Source organism: Centruroides vittatus, unplaced genomic scaffold, assembly GCF_030686945.1.
Source record: "Centruroides vittatus isolate TY-2023 unplaced genomic scaffold, ASM3068694v2 contig_165, whole genome shotgun sequence".
NCBI lineage: Eukaryota > Metazoa > Arthropoda > Arachnida > Scorpiones > Buthidae > Centruroides > Centruroides vittatus.
In genome coordinates this window covers 465,176-483,855 of record NW_027121000.1, presented here as the reverse complement: position 1 = coordinate 483,855, position 18,680 = coordinate 465,176, and the positions used below count along the sequence as shown (strand labels likewise).

Below are 18,680 nucleotides of genomic sequence, written 5' to 3'. Positions count from 1 at the left end.
GGTCTAGCACTAAAACACCCATAACTTTGTAAAATAATAACCGATTTTAACGCAATATACATAAAAATGACCCACTTGATACCATTAAATCGAAAATAACAGAAACAACCCACAAACAATAGGTAGAACGCATATGAGGTATCCTGAACAGGAGCTGATGGTACTCACAACCTAACAATATGGCGACCATATTTTATTCAATCCTTCATATAATAGCAAAACATCCACTTCTTTCAACTGAAAGTATATATATAATAGCTTTAGCAATTTTCATTGCTCCTTAGATTAATCATTTTAAGATAATGCAAAAATTTCATACCATAATAAAATCAACACAAAAGACGTTCCTTTAATTTGTTTTGTCCAAAAGCAAAAATATTTACACAGACAGAAATTATGTATTATCCATGTTGAAGCAATAATGTGTCAATCATCATTTTAAAAAAATATACTGTGATATACAATTTTTTAAATGTAATAAATTCATGGAAAAGTATATTCCATTTGTACCCAATTTGAAAGATACTGTATAAAGGCCAAATAAATTTATATTTTGAATATTAGCACTTTAATCATTTCTGTAATACTTGCACAACAAAAAGCATTGAAAACATTTACTAATTAATGAATTATATCATCTTTATTTCCTACATAATCTTGCCCATAATTCAATAAAAATATTTCTTTTAGGCTGAATTTACTATATGCATTACTTATATTTGTTTTGAATAATCTTGATGAAAATATTTACTTTAGACGTCTTAAGTTTTAGAAGCAAACATTCACTATTATAAAAAAGAATTTTATTTGAAAACTACAACCACTGAAACTCATTCATATTTTTCATAAGAAAAAGCATTTTCAGACTAGTTTACAATTTTTTTAAAAAATTAAATCCAGTATTTATTGTAATAAGAAATGTTCTTAATATAACTGAATTTACTTATTATGATAAAGTAAAGTAAAATAAACATTTATTAAAAATGAGGAGTAAAACATAGCTGTTAACTTACAGGAAATTTTGATTTCACAGGTAATAATGTTTTCATTAGTATTCAGTGAAAATATAATAACTAATTAATTATCAAAATGGAAAATGAATGGTAGGTTTATATAAACAATAAATGTTCTCCCATTTGTATTATTTCACATATTAATAATTCGACTTAATTTTTGTATCCTGTTCAGAAGTATATCACCTTGTTTGATGCATGCCTGAAATGAAAAAAAGAAAAAACATTAAAGAATTTAATAAAATGTTTATTACAGACAAAATTCTTTTAATGATAAGAAAAATTAGACCATGTTTCTCCATGGATGACTAATATGTTAACAAAATACTTCAACATGGTATTTTTGAGTTTTGGTGAAAGAGTTCAGTTAAAAGAATAGTGTAAATATGTGTTTCGTAAATCTTGGTAATATACTGAAATTCAGAAGATCATTTAAAGAGTTTATATTTTTCCAATGTGATTCTGACATGAATTGCTTTGAATTCTTATGCCATCATCTATACTATTATATCATATGCATCACAATTTGTAAGGTTTTTTTTAAAATAAATTAACAATTAAATTTCCAATAAGTATTAGTCATAAAAACAAAATGGCGCATTTCTGTTTACATTCAAAAAGCTACCACTTCCTCTTTACTGGTTCTTAGGCTCATATAAGTTTTGATTTATATTAGATTTTATAGGAACTCGGCTACCATGTTATACAACAGTTACCTGTATTTGAAAATTATCTAATGTTTGAAGTAATTTTAAGTTTATAAAAGTTAACTATTCTTTTTTATTCTATTAATTAACTAAAAATCATTTTGAAATCTGTGGCTTTTTTATATCATGAAAATTTAATATTTAAAAAGGAATTAAAAATATTAATGAAGATTTAAAAATTTGTTTTAATAAATAAATGATTTATCTGGTCATGGTGTAATCATAACTTGTTTTTACTCTTTAAAAATGATTCAAGAGGAAGAATAGATAATTATACAGAAATTGGGAATTTATTAAGAATTCTTAAAATTATGTAAAATTTTAGTTATGAAAATATCTTAATATATTCATATTTAGATTTTTTAGCTTTAACAAAAACTTCATTTAGCTTCAAATTTCTGTATAAAAGGTTTTCAATTTACATAATAGATCATTTTTAAACAGTAAAATTTATCGATATATTATTATTAACTTACTTGATATTGATAATTTTTACTATCAGGTCTATTTGTTTCTACAATTCCTCCAACACTGTCAATTTTGCAATGTAGTCTACCAGCTGCTATAAATCTAGCCAATTCTCTGAAATATTAGTTACATATATATATAAATTATAATGTGATGATAATATATATGTATGTTAACTTTTTATTGTTTAATTAATAGTTGTGTTTAAATAGAATTAACAGTATTAAAACAATATAGCTATCCAATTTTGTTGGGCAATAACTTGGCAATTGAAAATTATTATAGCATAAAATATGAAAAGAGTTCTGAAACATTCTTCCATGTGCTTGTGCCATTCTATATTTTACAAGTTTTTTTTTATGTATTTACCCTTTTAAGTGAGCAATAACAACATGACTGTTGATGTTTCACATAGTGGAAATTATCCATTAAACAATTTTTTTTTATTGGCTTTATTCTCCAGACAGTTGGCAAAATATTAAAAAAAAATACTTCTTTTAGCATCATTATATAGATACAAACAGTTCCATCAAATACTGTCAGTTATTAAAAAAATAGAGATTTGCTTATAAATTAGATAATTGCTCTATGATATTTTTAATAATAATTTCAAAAGAAACATTGTCATGGATGATATTGTTTTAACAGTACATTCATTCCACTTAAAGTTATAACATAAAAAAATACTTCATTTAAATATTATTGTTAAGTAATATATATTAATAAAGACAGATCTGTAAAAATTTGAAGTTTTTCAAATTACTCAATGTTCTTTGTCGTTGATTAAATGATATCTTATTCTAATCTTTCAAAATAAGAAAATTTCAAACCTGTCAATAAATTCCACACTAACACCAAATGCTACAGCCATATATTGCAGCGTGAGACTTCGGTAAGATTCCAGTAATTGTGTGTATGCCAAAATCCGCATTTCACGTACGTAATAACGATAGTGAGGTGCTAGCAGTCTGTCTCGTTTTAGCATTGTTTCTACATTAGCTATAACAATAAAAATAAATAAAGATGTATTTTTGTTTTATGAACAAAACTATCTAATTTTAAGTCATGCAATCAATCATTCTAATTTCTGATTACATACAAATATTAATTGAAAACATGACTAAAGTACACACACACACACACACACACACTTCTATTAGGGTTTCTGACCAAGAAATTCCAGGAAAATTCAAATTTTTCTTGTTTTAAATTTTGGAAAGCTCTCTGAGAATCAAGACTTAAAATCGGCACTTTGTTTCAAATTTGTAAGTTTTTAATTTTTTTTATCATAAATTTTTAATTTCAATAAGATGAATATTGTATTGTAAACACTGATTAAAATTTTATCACAAAGTAATGAACTACTTAATGACTGCAATCAATATGATGTTACTTGTGATTTTTTACTTTGATTTATACTTTTAAATATACAGGTATACCTCATAAAGCATCTTCTAAGTAGACCATTGGTTTTCACATACAAACTTCATAGATTGCATGATCTCTCAATACATTTTTCAGCCAATGCTTACATAAGGAAAATTTATTTTCACAATACAAAATTGTGTGTGGAGAAAGTTTAAGTTATATTCCAAAATACCACTGGCAGAATGTTAAAATCACATGTAATGTTTTGAAAAGGCATGTTTTTCAAAAAGTCATTGATGAAGTTTGTTTGCAAAGATCCATAGAAGCAAAAACAGAGAATATCCCCTGTGCAAATTTCTTGAAACTTGTGAAAATTTATCAGAAAAGAATTTTAAATGTCTATAAACACCCATTGTTAAATAAGTTTTAATAGACATTGCTTCAAATGATTCTTATAAATTCTAGTAGATTTTTCAAAAACTTGGGTACTTTTGAACAAGTTCAAATGTTGATGACAAAATGTATTGGTGAAAACAAGTTATGTTGTCTCAATAAAGCTCACCTTCAGCCCAGCAAAACAGAAACTAATCTCCTCAAATGTTTTCAACCTACACTGAAGGTCCTCGGAAAACCATAGTTTGAAATGAAATGTTGGAACATGAATTTCAAATTTGTTTTATGTTATTACATAATCCAAATTACGAATCAGCTACACAGTCGGGAACCTGCTCTAAACAGGAGAGCTTAATGCATCCGAGTAGATCTATTTTATAAATTAATCACAGTTAAAGAAGGTGGTGCAGAAAATTTCCAGTCTTACTGTTTTTCATTTCAGCAAGAATTCAAAATACATCCCATAAGATTATAACTTCTAAAATAACAAATCTTTCAATTTTCTCAAAATTTAGTCAAATTACTCTGCATTCAAAAGAGAATATTTATTAAATTAGTTTTATGATCTGAAAACAAATGCTTGAATTCATAACACTTTCTAAAAATATTTGCAACCCCCTGTCAATCATTCTTCACCCTTTAATTAAGTGATGATAAACCAATCCAAAACTTAAACTGTAAACTGAAATATTTTCAATCAGTTGTTTTTTTCCAATTTTTATTACATTAATTAATTTTAGCCTCCATATTCAATATATCCATTAAAACTTGAGTATGTCTGTAAACAGTATTATTCAAAAAGTATATAAATAAAAACCAAAGATTTTTCCTTCATTTTAAAATCTCTATTTTAACAGATGCATCTTTTAAAGTAAAAAATATTTGAATTTACTTCATAAAAAAAATGTTTACCATTTTTACAAACAGTATAGCTATGAAATGCATGCCACACCACAAGATCCCACTGCACTCCATCTCAAATGAGCATTTCAATTACTAAGTTCAGAAAGATTATGAAATTAGGCAAATCTAACATATCAAATTTTAAATGTGCTAATGTAATTTGAAATATAATATTTTAAGAAAATAGTCAAATTCAGGAAACTTTAGCACAACCCTAACATTTTTCACAACTAATTACTGAAATTGCTAGACTTTTTCCTGGCACTAGGTGCTCTAATTTTGTGATCAGAAAGTATGTTTAAAACATCTTAAATTTTAATGCAATGTAAGGAACTGAGTCCGAGCGTTATTTTTATTTTATTATTATTTTTCCGTTTTATTATATTTCGTTTGGGGCTTATGTTTATTTAGGACAAAGGTTCCCCACCACTCTCTTGTTAGTAACGAAAAAAGAAGAAAAAACAACTCATGAAAAAAATAAGCGCGTAGGAAAAATCTTGCGCACTTGCGCTGCCCAGCGGAAGTAAACGGTCCGCAGAAAAAAAATGGAGGGGGGAGTCCCCACACTCACTAGTAGAGAAATACTTGATAAACCGTCTTAACATCCCAGAAAAATTATGATAAATACTTTGTAAACGGTTTATAAGCTTTGTCGGAAACTTAAAGCTGCCAAAAAAGAAAATTAATGTTAGCAAACTAAGTATGTAAATAAGGGGAGTAACCCAGCTGAAGTGTGACGTCACCTCACAGTATAAAACCCGTACGTTAACCGAAGAGGAGGAGAGGTGAATTCCAAATCGAGGCGACTTTGAGAGCGAGGTGAATTCGAAAGCGAAGTATTTTCTGATAGAAGTCCAGATTGATAATTGGACGATCCAAGGTGTTAAAGAGGAGTTCGATTGACGATTTGACGATATCGAAAGGATTGAGGAAATAGGTTTCTTCGTATAGTGAGGTGACGGATAGACGTTTAATTAGTAAGAGATTTTGTTCATAGTTTCTAAGTATTTGATTTGTCGAATTTTCAAAGGGGGAATTAATATTAAGTTAAGCTAAGTAGCTGAGTTTATTGTCGGGTTGACTTGTTGATTTTCGTTAATAAATTTTGTTTGGATTATTGACATTTGTACGTAGTACATTCTAGTTACTAATTAAATATATTTGAACTTTTGATTTGACTTGATATTTATCGTTATTATTACTAATTTTTCGGTGCACGCTTAAAAGCCCAGGCCTGGCAAACTAATCTCGAATCTGCGTAAAGTACCCGTTAGGTTAACGGAAGTTTTACCGACCGCAGTTAGTGTCGGTTTCCTAAGATACTAAAAATAGTACTTTACAGTGACAGTGTTTGTTTGTAACTCACATATAGGCTTTTTTTGTGTTTTAGATGCATTTTAGGAAATTGGTTAGAATTTTAAACTGTATTGTAGCACATTGTAATTAAATCTATTTAGAACAATGGGATATAGACTCAGTTAACATTTTCATGCAGAACATCTAATTCTTTAAAACAGATCATCATTAAGTACTGGTTTACAGTACTGGTTACCATCATCATTACATGATTAATGATGATAAATCAATTACAACAAAACAGCTATATGCAATAGACATATTCACTGTATTCACTCCTCCAAGTCAGTTTATTAATAAAATTATCCTCTTCTTCAGGCAGTTTGCTAATTTAACAAACACTTCATTTTAATCTGATGTATGTTATATGTAATTAATAATTGCAAAAAATATAATAAATATTTTTGTTTACTTTATGCTTAAAGATTTATTTTGTGTTTATTAATAGAAAATAAAATTTGTTATAACTTTTTATTTTAGTTTAAAATTCATATTTAATTCTTTACATAAATACATTAAAATAGCAAATTTCATAACTGAAATTATCTAGACCTAGAATAAAAATTTCCAGCAAGAAACTTTCCTGACAACATTAAAATTTTGGTGGCACCATCAGTTATATTTTATTTTAAAGAAACTTTTTATATTTTTAATTATTATAAAATGGTAAAAAGCTTAATTTTGAGGTTATGGATGGGTTTTACATAAAATTGTAAATGCTAATAATGAGTAAAATCATCATTATGTCCAACCCTACTTGAGATACAATACGAGCCACCTCTATCTCTCTCTCTCTTTATTGACCTTTAACCACAAAATTTAATAGCATCAATCCCCTAATAAACAAACCTCCCTGCAAAATTTCAGAAATATTCGAGAGAAAGCTAAACAGTTATTAAGCTTCAAAGAGGATAAACAAAATCGTGCCATCCACACACATACTCCCATCCATATATACAGAAACCCCCCAAATTTTTTTGTATTTAGCAATGTTTCAAGGTCCCAAGTCTAACAATGTAAAAATCTTAGGAGGGGACATTTTTTGACTGCTTGCCATACTTTTCCTCTGTTATATATAACAGAGCCATAAAAGTAAAAATAAACAAAACTCAGATCCTAATTTATATACCCATTTCAACAATTTCCATATTCTTTGAAACATTTATTATATTTTCTGTTTATTTAACAATGTATTTACTAATTCCTAGATTTAGATTGATAATACTCATATCAAATTTGTTGAAAAATTTCAAAATTTAGCCTAATGCATATTTTAAAATAAAATATAAATTATTTAATATTAAGATAAAATACTAAGTCTATATGACTAATTTTATATTACTTTTTTGAAAATTATAACATTACATTACATGAAGATTCAAAGTTTAATTAAATAATAATGAAAACAGTTGTAGTATGTAAATTCTCAAATGTAAAGAACAAACTATTACAGTAAAACTTTGATTTAACAGACAAAATTTCCAGTCCGTACATCATACGTGAAAATTAAGCTTTTTGTGTGTACTTAAATTAACAGTATTTTAAAAGTAAAAAGGTTTTATTTCTTTTTTTCAAATCCAAAAGTCACAGCTCTTAACTTCACACCACAATGGGAGGGTCTCAATACATTATCATCCAAAGATGAATAAAGATGAATAAATATGAAATTCTTTTGGTGTTTTTGTCAAATTAAAATTTTGTTTCCATTTTAAGATCATTATTTATTTGTTTAATTAAATACAATTAAAGTGCAGTTTCCAAAAAATGTTTGCTTACTTTTTTAATTTAGATTCTATACTTGTTTATTACAGTCTCAGGATACAAATGAGTACATAAGCAATAATACATTTATAGAACTTTTCTGTAAAATTAAACTTCTCACACATACTTAATTTTAATTATACAGATGTAGCTCCATGAGTAAAAAACAGATAAAAAAAATTCACAAATTAATTAGTTTAACATAAACATTCAGTAAATCTACTTTGTTTATATTATGGACTTTTGGCTTCAACGAACATCTTGTCTGAAAATTAGTCTGTTAAATCAAGGTTTTACTGTATAAATGTTTTTTTGAATCATGAAATAACTGATTTACTCCATAATTTTGAACAAATTTTGAAAATTTTCAAAAGAATTGTTACTCTCTTATTTTCATTTTGTAAGTAAAATGCTTATTCATATATTCTTCAAAAAGAAAAAAATTGTAAACATTGAATTATATTAAAAATAAACATTTTTAATAATAAATAAATTATCATGTTTTATTTTAGACATACCTAAATTTTTGAAGAATTTTTCATACTGACAATTAAACAATGAAAATAAATAATTGTTCATATCGTGACAATTGTGCAAAACTTCCAATATTTCTGACCCTTTCACAACCTGTTAAGAAAAATTTTATTTTATTAACTAATAAAATGAAAATAATATTTTAAATTAGGTATCTTACATATTAAATATAATAAAGAACTGTCTTTCAGTATTAAAATTCTCTCAATTAACACAAAATATATAAGAACAAGCACTGTCAATAGTGTTTGCTCATATATTTTGTTGTCATTATTGTCTTCCTCATGCAAGTTATTTAGAATAGAATACTGAATGTTAGAATATTGAACTAGAAAATCAAAGAATAGAATATAATTTAAAATTTTTTAATGTGCATAATCTTGATTTTAAAAAAAAAGGATCATTAAAATTAATTCTATAACAGACCAAAAGCAAAAGGAAAACAAATCTGACACAAGTTTTAAATACTGAAATAAATTTTAAAACACATGCAGCCCAAATGGAACAGATGCTAACTAACACTATATAGGCTGACATCAAAAATGTAATAATATCCAAGTAATAATGCAATGACCAAGTTCGCATTAATGATTATATCAGTAACCTCAATAAAATTTTCAGAATTAAACATTTGACTTTTTAACTAGAGAATTACAAATTTCAAAATTATATATAATTTTGATATTTCTATTTGCAAACAGTATAATGCCAACAAGATAATACAAGTGGTTGTGTAGATCATTTAATACTAAGAATATTTTACTTAGTTTATATATTATCAAGTAAACTAAGTAAATATTCTGCACATATAGCTAACAGTGTCAATTGTGATTAGCTGGCAAAATATAATTTGGCTCTTCCAAAGGGCAAAGACATCAAATAAGTAATAATTTAACTTTTATTTATTTCAAATTTGCTTTTTGTATCATTCTTTGGATACTACTATAAAATTTGAAAAAATTATAAATGAAGAAAAAGAGTAAACTGTGCTGTCTACTTATTGCTTATATTTTTATATTTGATTATATTTATTGCTTATTTTTACCTTTAAGTATAATAAGGTATCCACATACTAAAGCCATGCTTCTTGCATGTTCATCATTTTTTATTAATTATAACTTTATAATTATAAAAGAAACAGTTTGGATACATAAATTTAGGGGTTAGATGCTGTATTAATATAACCAATACATTCAATCAAGTTTTTCATTATATTTATAGCTTCTAATGAAAACTGCTATATGAATATATCATCATTTGAAATGTTCTGGGAAAGATCATACAAGAAAACAATTAAATTATTAAACAATAGATTTTACATTTAATCTAGTTAATATAACTTTTAAAAACCAACCTTTTCACGCAAGTCAACTCTTGGAAGAGAAATCATACTGCATAATACAGTATAAGTGACAAAAGTGTTATAATCCATAAGTTCATAACTCGTAAATGTTGATACTGTGTCCAAGAAATAAGTTGCAGCACTCTTGAAATCTCTTATGGCCATACAGTAAACACCTTGGTAAACCTTTAATCTATTTCTTCGATCCCAGTCGCCACCTTCCTCTATCAAACTAAAGACAATCATATTTTAATATTAAAATGCTTATTAAATTTATACATATTAATATTTAAACAAATAACCTTTTTGCTTTATCTATGTTGCGTGTAATCAAATCATGATCCATATAAAATAAGCCAATTCTGATCATATGAAAAAGTAAATCAAGACGATGTCCTAATGAAACTGTTTTCTCTTGAGTTTTTCGAAAAGCAACTAGTGCAGCTTCCTGTATGAAGAAATAATAAAATAAATATATTTAGATTAAGGTAAACCATGAATACAAACCTATCATAATATTTATATTTAATTTTTATTACAGATACAGCATTTTATAATATATTTTTTTGTGTTAAATTTAATTTTTAATTATTAAATAAAATGTTAAACTGTATTTTCCTAGTAATTTAATTTGTTTTCAAAATAAAGATTATTTCAAATAGGAATGGACTAAACAGAGGTTTTTTGGCTGAATATCAAATATTCTTGCCTTTCTGACTACAAAATATATATATATATATATATATATGCATACATATAATCATATAAGGAATCAAGACGTTTGGTTACATTTTCTAAATTTAGTCTAGAAGCAAAGATCACATGAAGGTCCATGTGGCATTTTATGAAATCTTTTTCACTATTAAAAATTCATTTGTAAAAATTATTTCCCAACAATTAAGGAAATTTATTAATCTTAATTCCAATAACCTGATACATATAAACAAAATATACACAGATCTTAGCTAATTCAAGTGTATACATCTCAAGTATAAGTCATTACTAATACACAATATTAGTAACCAGCAGATGAGCCTGACATTGCTCAGGCAAAAAATAACAAACATTAAGATTATTAGATTCTTTCATACTTCTAACCTTTTCATCATATATTATATTATATTATTTGTTTTATATAACTACGAATGTTACCTGTGAGAAACTGTTCCATTCACAGCCAAAATACCAAATGGTCATCTGACAACAAATCAAATTTGGCAAAAAACAGACCATTCAATCTCAATATGATAATTTAACTTTATTTGTATATTTTGAAATTTTCATTCAAAACTTTAAAATTGGGAAAGAAACTTAATGAGTTATTATTTTTTACAAAAAAACTTTAAAATTAGAATTCAATTTAAAAGCAGTATTTTGATTAAACATGTTGAAATTAAGAAATATTAAGTTTTTATTTAGAAAAATACCTACCTTATCACCAATACTACTGAGATATTCTGCTTTTGCTAAGTGTGCTTCTCTTACTTCCATCTCACTAAGATTTTTTTCGGCATCTTCAATAGCATCTTCCAAAGTTTTCAATCGTTTAGTATTAGCTTCAGTCATTCGAGACATCAAATCATCATTAGTTGTCCAATGAAGGTCTGTACAGACTTCAGCATAAAAAGGGAGCCATATCTAAAAAAGAAACATTAAATTCAATTTTCAAATGAAAAACACATCTGCAAACATATCTAAACCCAATATATTTGTAATAAGCCAAACAACTACCAGATAACATCAGGCTAATTTTTCATAATTATATTAAATTAATTTATAAATAGTTTGTCCTAGAGGTAGTTGCTTGGCTTATGATAAACACTTCATCTTAGCTATGCAATTCACAATAATAAATAATTTATTAACCCTGCAATCACAAGCAATTCTTTTTTTAAAAAAAAATCACATGTATAAGGCAGTGATTTTTCTACTGATTTTTCATATGTAAATATGCTGTGCATAATTTCTGTTCCTAGAATTTGATGATTCCAAAAAACCCAGTTGTGTGTCTTCTCTACATTTGCCGAATTTCAATGTCATATGTTCTTTACTTTACAGAAGAATGTCCTTGACAGGATTCTCTATGGAAGCCCTCCAAACTTTGCAATAACATGGGCTAATTTGCAACAAGTTCAGCTGTAAATAAATTATGGGAAAATTGGGATGTTTCTCAGAAGGGCAAAAAATGATTATTCTGTATTTTTCAGACATGAAATAAACCCATGAAAACATTTAAATTGTTGGTAAATTGTATGTAAATATCTTATATACAAGTGTTCAAGGTCATAGCAACCAGCAGATCAATCATTAGCAAGGCTGAAGCCGAAGTTTTAAATGCGAAAATGTGTATGTCAGACGTTCAGCACTGCTTTCCTGTAAGCCTAGAAGTTTGACAATGGTGTTTGGAAAGTCAGTGGAATCATGCTCAACATTCCAAATGCCATTGTCGAACTTCTAGGCTTACAAGAAAGCAGCACTGAACGTCCGACATACAATTTTCACGTTTGAAACTTCAGCCTCAACCTCACTATTAAATCATGCATAGCTCCATGATGTCATGTCTACCTCTCGTGGCAACTGTGAGAGATTGCCATGACATTAGGATACTGTCACATCAGTGCAGAAAACTGTTGCACTACGCATGCAATCATGTGGCAATAAGAAAAACTTGTATGTGATCACATTCACAACACAGCAATTTTCTGTAGTAGTTTTTGAGGACCTGTGATAAATAGAAAACATTTTTTATCAAAGTTTTTACACAGTTGAATGGATAGCATGAGGATATCATGAAGCACAGCTAAGTAACTCAATTTGGTGAAAAATGAATACAAAAAATTAGTAAGTATGGAGAATCCTTACTGCATACAATTGCAAGTTAATCTACAAAGTCATATCCATTAAAAAAATTCTGTATTAAAATGAGAAAAACTTCAAAAATATATAGAAGAAAAACACTGCTTTACTGAAGTTTAAACAAACAACAATTCTTGTATAAGTGCTTTTGGGCAAGTGCCATAAACAGAAATCATGTGACAATTTAAAAAATGGAGAAAGAATTCTAAAGAAATTAATATTTTATCAACAATTTTATTGAAAAATTATTTTATTAATTTGTAAAATTATGTTAAACTCCTGAAGTTTATAGATCATTAAGAACTTAAGATTTTTGATTTATTAATTATTAATTCTGTAAATGCATGGGTTGCCCTTTGTTTTCGCAAAATTAGCAGAGAGGTCACATGAGAATCTGTCACACCGATGAAATCTGAGGCAACTGATAAAAGCCGAGACAAATTTTTCAGGGGGAAAAATCGACAAAAACCGAAATCAGCAAAAACTGCAGTTTTACTGTATATACAATATCAAATCCATTTCAGATTAATTTTTTAAAAACGTATATCTTTTCATCAATTTTAATAATCTGTTAAGATGCATTAGTGCATGATCAAATTAATTTCTAATTTCATTGATTGCATCCCCTCTTTTTCAATGTGGTTAGTTCAAGCATGTTTCCAACTTAGTGACTTATGATAGCATAAAAACGTGTTATTTAGCAACAACAGGAAGTGGACTAGCAACAAATCCAATGAGAAATAAATGAAAAATAACAACTAAAATAGCATTTTTAAGAATAAAACTCCATATTTCATCTTTATTAAACTTTAAAATAATGAAAAAAAAATCATCATTGCAAGACTGAGGGCAAGTTGAATTCCGTTATCTGTGCCATATTACATTTAGACATTTACTTTTTTGTCTCATTAAAATTTGATTTCAATAAAAATATAAATATTTCTTTTTTAATTTCAGGTTAAATTATCAATATTCCATAGAAATCAAAAACATCACTTTCATTAGAAATGTTATGGATTACTTTTTACAATGTTTGACAGAAAATGTTGCTGCTTAATTTGTAATTTGTCTATAGCAATTTATAATAATAATTAATCACAATAGACCTGGCATAACTTTCATTGACAAATGCAGTAGGATCACTTAGACATCTCTATTCCAAACACTTATAACATGAAAAATGCACACACTGAAAAAATAAACAAGTACTGTACTATACATACTACTTGCCCAAGAAATAAGATAGATGGATAAGGTGTTTATTGTACCTGTTATCCTCTCTTCTAGTGGTGTTATTCCACATACACTACTCAAAAGTATAGAACATTAAACCTTAATAAAAACATATACATGGCACTACAGAAAGCTGCAATATTGAAAACATGTCACATTGTTAGGAAGTTTCTAGATGTTGATACATACTAATAACACAGAAGCTTGATGTAACACTTACTTGGGAAGTTATACCTTGACTTTTAGTCTGGCATAGCACCTGGCAACAAAACATATTTTCAAGAGCAATAAACAAGCTGATATCTGTCACTGTTGCTTTTTTAAAAGTGTCATTTATTAGTCAAGACAAAAAAATAGCCATTTAGCAATGGGGAGTTAATAAAGGAATCATTTCTTGCAGCAGCAGAATCTATTTTCTTTTCAAAAATAAAAATGAAATAATTTCTAATATTAAAGATTTACAACTTTCCAAAACAATGGTTAATGTCAAGCACTTGCTTGTATAACACGTTTTCATTATTACTTGATAGTCAAACAATTTCACTGATACTGCTTACTTAATGGTATTCAAATATTTCAAGATTACTCAAGTAAAGACGAACTTGTAAAAATAATACCATTATTGAGGAGGACAAAAAGATATTTTGTGACATTTGATAAATTTGTGAAATAACATCAACTTCCTCTTTTTAGTTTCTATTAACTACTGATGGGGATGGTGCAATGGTAGGTCCCAAATCAAGCTTCATTTCATTCTGTAGGAATGACGACAAATATCCAGTTTTTTTTTAAAACTATTATTGTCTTATCCAACAGCAAGTCTTGTGCAATGAAAGATTAAATACAAAACATTTTTTGGCTGTTTTACATTTAATTTTGTTTTCTCTGTTTGAGGAAAAGCAGTTTAAGACAACTACAGTGATACCTCGGTTTTTGTTGATAATTCGTCCGAAAACAATCGACGAAATCCAAGGCAATTATTGCCATATGAATCAATGTAAATCCAATTAATTCATTCTAAACAGTCCAAAATACATACCAAAATCACATTTTATAGAGAATTAATATAGCATTAAATACTAAAAGCTATAAGAAATTAATATAAAAAAACTAATCTAAAAGAAAGCAATGGAATTGTTTGGCTAGATGCACAGGGTAATGTCTTGTCTTGTAGCAGTTAGTTGGACATGAGCTTCTAGCCTATATTGCCCTGTGGTAAAGTGTGACGAAATTGTCATGTAATAGTAGTTGTATTCGTTTATAATGGTCGTTCATGGGGAATAATGCCTTCTGGGAGATCCATTTAAGGGTAACTGGCCCCTATTCAAGTGTTACAGATATGGAGAAAACCTGGAAAACTCCACGTGACCAGCCCATCCTGATGAAGTGCAAACCCACAACCGAGCTCCCAATGTTCAGGGAATATCAACACAAAAACACATAAGGTTACATATCTCAATCACTTTTATGATTAAAATAAGAACAAGTTCCATGAGTTATAAGTATTGTAAAAAAACATTTACAAGAACCTTACAGTCTTACTTCACTTAAGGACTTTTTACATCAAGGAGGAGCATATAAAAACTAGAAGACAACAAATGTCATTTTCTAGTTTTTGCATGCTCCTTCTTCTTGATGATTTTTAAAACAAAAAATAATTTTTTGCAATTTTGTTGTAAAATAATTTTAAATTAATTTTTAATAGTTATTTGGCATTTTGGACTACCGTCCCACTTTGGCCTATTCCAAAATGCTGAAAAACTAGCATACAGATTTGCGTTACGATAAATAGCAAAAAATGATTGTCGTCATCTAGTTTTCATGCGCACTTTCTCTTTGATATAACAAGTCCTTAATTGAAGTAAGATTCTCGTAAATATTTTTTTACAATAATTTGTAGAATTTTTTACTCGATCCAGGGGACAAGTGACCCATTTTCCCCCTGCCAAAGCCCTTTGTTTGTTAAATTACAGCAATGCAAGACTCAAGCAATCTGCCTAGGGAGATGCCTTCTAGGATGCCACCTCTATAATGCCCGAATAGGGGCCGGTTACCCTTAAAAAGACAGGAGGTCTTTCAGCTCCTATTCGGGCGTTACAGAAGTGGAGAAAACCTGGCCAATCTGTCTTGGCCAGGCACAAAACCTGCAACCAAACTTCCAGTTTTCAGGGAACGGAACTGCTTGGCCACTGGTAAGCATCCCTTAATTTGATTATGATTTATATATAAATAGGCTTATCAGACGTCCCGTTTTGACGATGTTGTCCCAGCGTCCTGGCCAGTTTGTCATTTTGTCCCGGTTATTTAGTAAAATTTTAAAAGTGCCGAATATACAAGAAGTAAAAACAGTGCAACATGGAGTAAAATGGCCATTTGGCAACTAAATAATCCTCTCTGTTACATTCACTGTTGCCAATCTAAATATTTTTATCTACATCTAAGTATTTTTAACGTTGTCTAGATGTTTCCCCCAAAATTTATAGCATATGGCCTAATGAATTTAGATGTTTTATTTTTTCACAGAATTTATAATAGCATGTAGCCTATGAGATCCAGATAATTTTATTTCATTTTTTAGATATTTTGTTTCAATTAGAGTTGGTAAGACTGAAACTTAATCTGGCTATGTCAGTGTCGCGCACGTCCTACCTTAGTCGAGTTCAAATTGCTAGTCGGCATTTGTGATTATTTTGTACCGTACTGGTACAGTACATTTAATTAATTTAATCTCCAAAACATCAAAAAGAAACTGCGTGTTTACCGACGATTGAAAAAGTCTGTGATGGTATTAATAAAATGAAATATGAATGGTGCTGTTTAGAATTTTCAGTAACTTGTGGTGGGCGTTCAAACATTAAAAATCACTTGAAATGTGAAAAACATAAGGCAAGCAATAGGAACTTCCTCAAATATATTGTCATATTTTAAATGTATAGATTTAAGTGACAAAGAATTTTTAAAGAAAGTTCATATTAGTGATAAATATTAATAACTTCTTAATAATAAAATTTATTTAGTTAAGTTATTAAAAATTGTTATTAACTTGTTTTTGTTAACACCTTTATTGCCTTTTCATAGGTACAATACTCAATACTTATCCTAGTAGGCTTTATTTTCTGTTGTATTTTCTCAAAATGGTTAATGTTACCTATGGTAGCGAACATGGTGGCTCATCTCTGAAACAGTGGGGACGCACGTTCTAACCTAACCTATTCTAATAAATTACCATAATTATTCTAACCAAATTATTAGAATAGGTTAGAGGTTAGGTTAGAACGTGCGTCCCCACCGTTTCAGAGCCGAGCCACCATGTTCGCTACCATAGGTAACATTAACCCTCAAAATTGTCCCGGTTTGAGAAAAAAATATTATGGTAAGTCTATATATAAAGGCCTTAAGGACTCAAAAATAGTAAATATGAGTTCATTTAACTGAAAAAATAAAGTAAATACACTTTTATTCCCAAAATAATTAATGTAAATATACTATTTATTTGTTATCACTTATTAATATCATGATTTACATGTACTGAAATTTATTACAAATTAGCATATTTATTATTGTATATTAAAACATTATTTAAATTCCAAAAATATATATATTTCAATTAATCTATGAAGATTGAACAGGACCTTGACAATTACAGCTGTTTATACGGCGTTAGAGTTAAATTAAAATAACTTACTGTTTTCTTCGATGGCTTGAAGCAATTCTTTTTTAACGGCATTGTTAGTTGCATCCAACGAAAGCAAAAATTTTAACTGAGCTAAATGTAAATTTGGATTTTTAGCCAAACTTTGTTCCTCTAAATTCTCGACCGGCATGTTTGCGATGATTTAGCTGTATTCAATTAGTGTTGCCAACTTGAAAATGAAATAAAATTAAATATATATATTTTTTAATTTTAAGAATAATATGTGAATTTATTTATTTTCTATAAGAAAAAACTTCTAATTTAATTCAATTTAAATTAATAATATTTTATCAACTTTATAAGTAAAGTGAAACTTCGCAAAGGTAGACATCATTGAGCCTATTTTTTGCCCAGGTATTTTTCGGGGGAGAGGGACAGGGCCCGTCCTAATATGGGGCGGAAAGAGTTAAAAGGAAAAAAGTCTATTTTTTCGCCCTACGGGCACTAAGATTTAAGCACTTTTTAATTAATTGCTCGGCAATTCGGCCATCTACGACCGAGCCTAAAAACATTACTTCTTACCTCTGTTTATTCTTATTATTATATTATCTTGACAATTCTTGTCAAGATAATATTATTATATTATCTTGACAAGAACATTTCTAGACATTTCTCTTTAAATAGTAACTATAATGAAATTCAATTTTAAAGCATTTGTAAATAAAAAATAAAGTTAATTCATTTGTCAACATTAAGCACGTTAAGACGAACAGTCGATCTATTTGGCTTGTTTTACAGTAAGGTTAGCCGGGAAGGATAGGAAACGCACTCCGATTCCTACAGTTTTTGATAAATTATAGAATTCGAATAACCCAGCCGTGTGAAACTGGTAGTTAATGTTATACGCCGGTTTCAAGTCCGGATAAATGGGGAGGATTAGGAAAGACCTGGTAACCTATCTGTAAAACCTCACCACTAAACTCTAAGGAGTCGTGTTACTATAGGACCTCAGCTATGATATGGGAAGGTGAGACTCTCAGGCTGGACCGTACATACTATGCTACTGGGGAAGAGCAAGGACGTTTTTTGTGTAATTCAGGTTTATTTGATGA

General features: G+C 28.3%; 1 protein-coding gene across 1 annotated transcript; it reads right to left on the bottom strand.

The window, feature by feature from the left end:
- Positions 1–781: 781 nt before the first annotated feature.
- Rpn7 (regulatory particle non-ATPase 7) lies at positions 782–17,797 on the bottom strand. Its single transcript, XM_067262927.1, is given in 9 exon segments — positions 782–1,215; positions 2,197–2,302; positions 3,019–3,187; positions 8,488–8,596; positions 9,858–10,077; positions 10,148–10,293; positions 11,277–11,474; positions 11,476–11,483; positions 17,620–17,797. Coding segments are annotated over 9 exon segments (1,164 nt in total). The 5' UTR covers positions 17,759–17,797; the 3' UTR covers positions 782–1,146.
- Between the last annotated feature and the right edge of the window lie 883 nt (positions 17,798–18,680).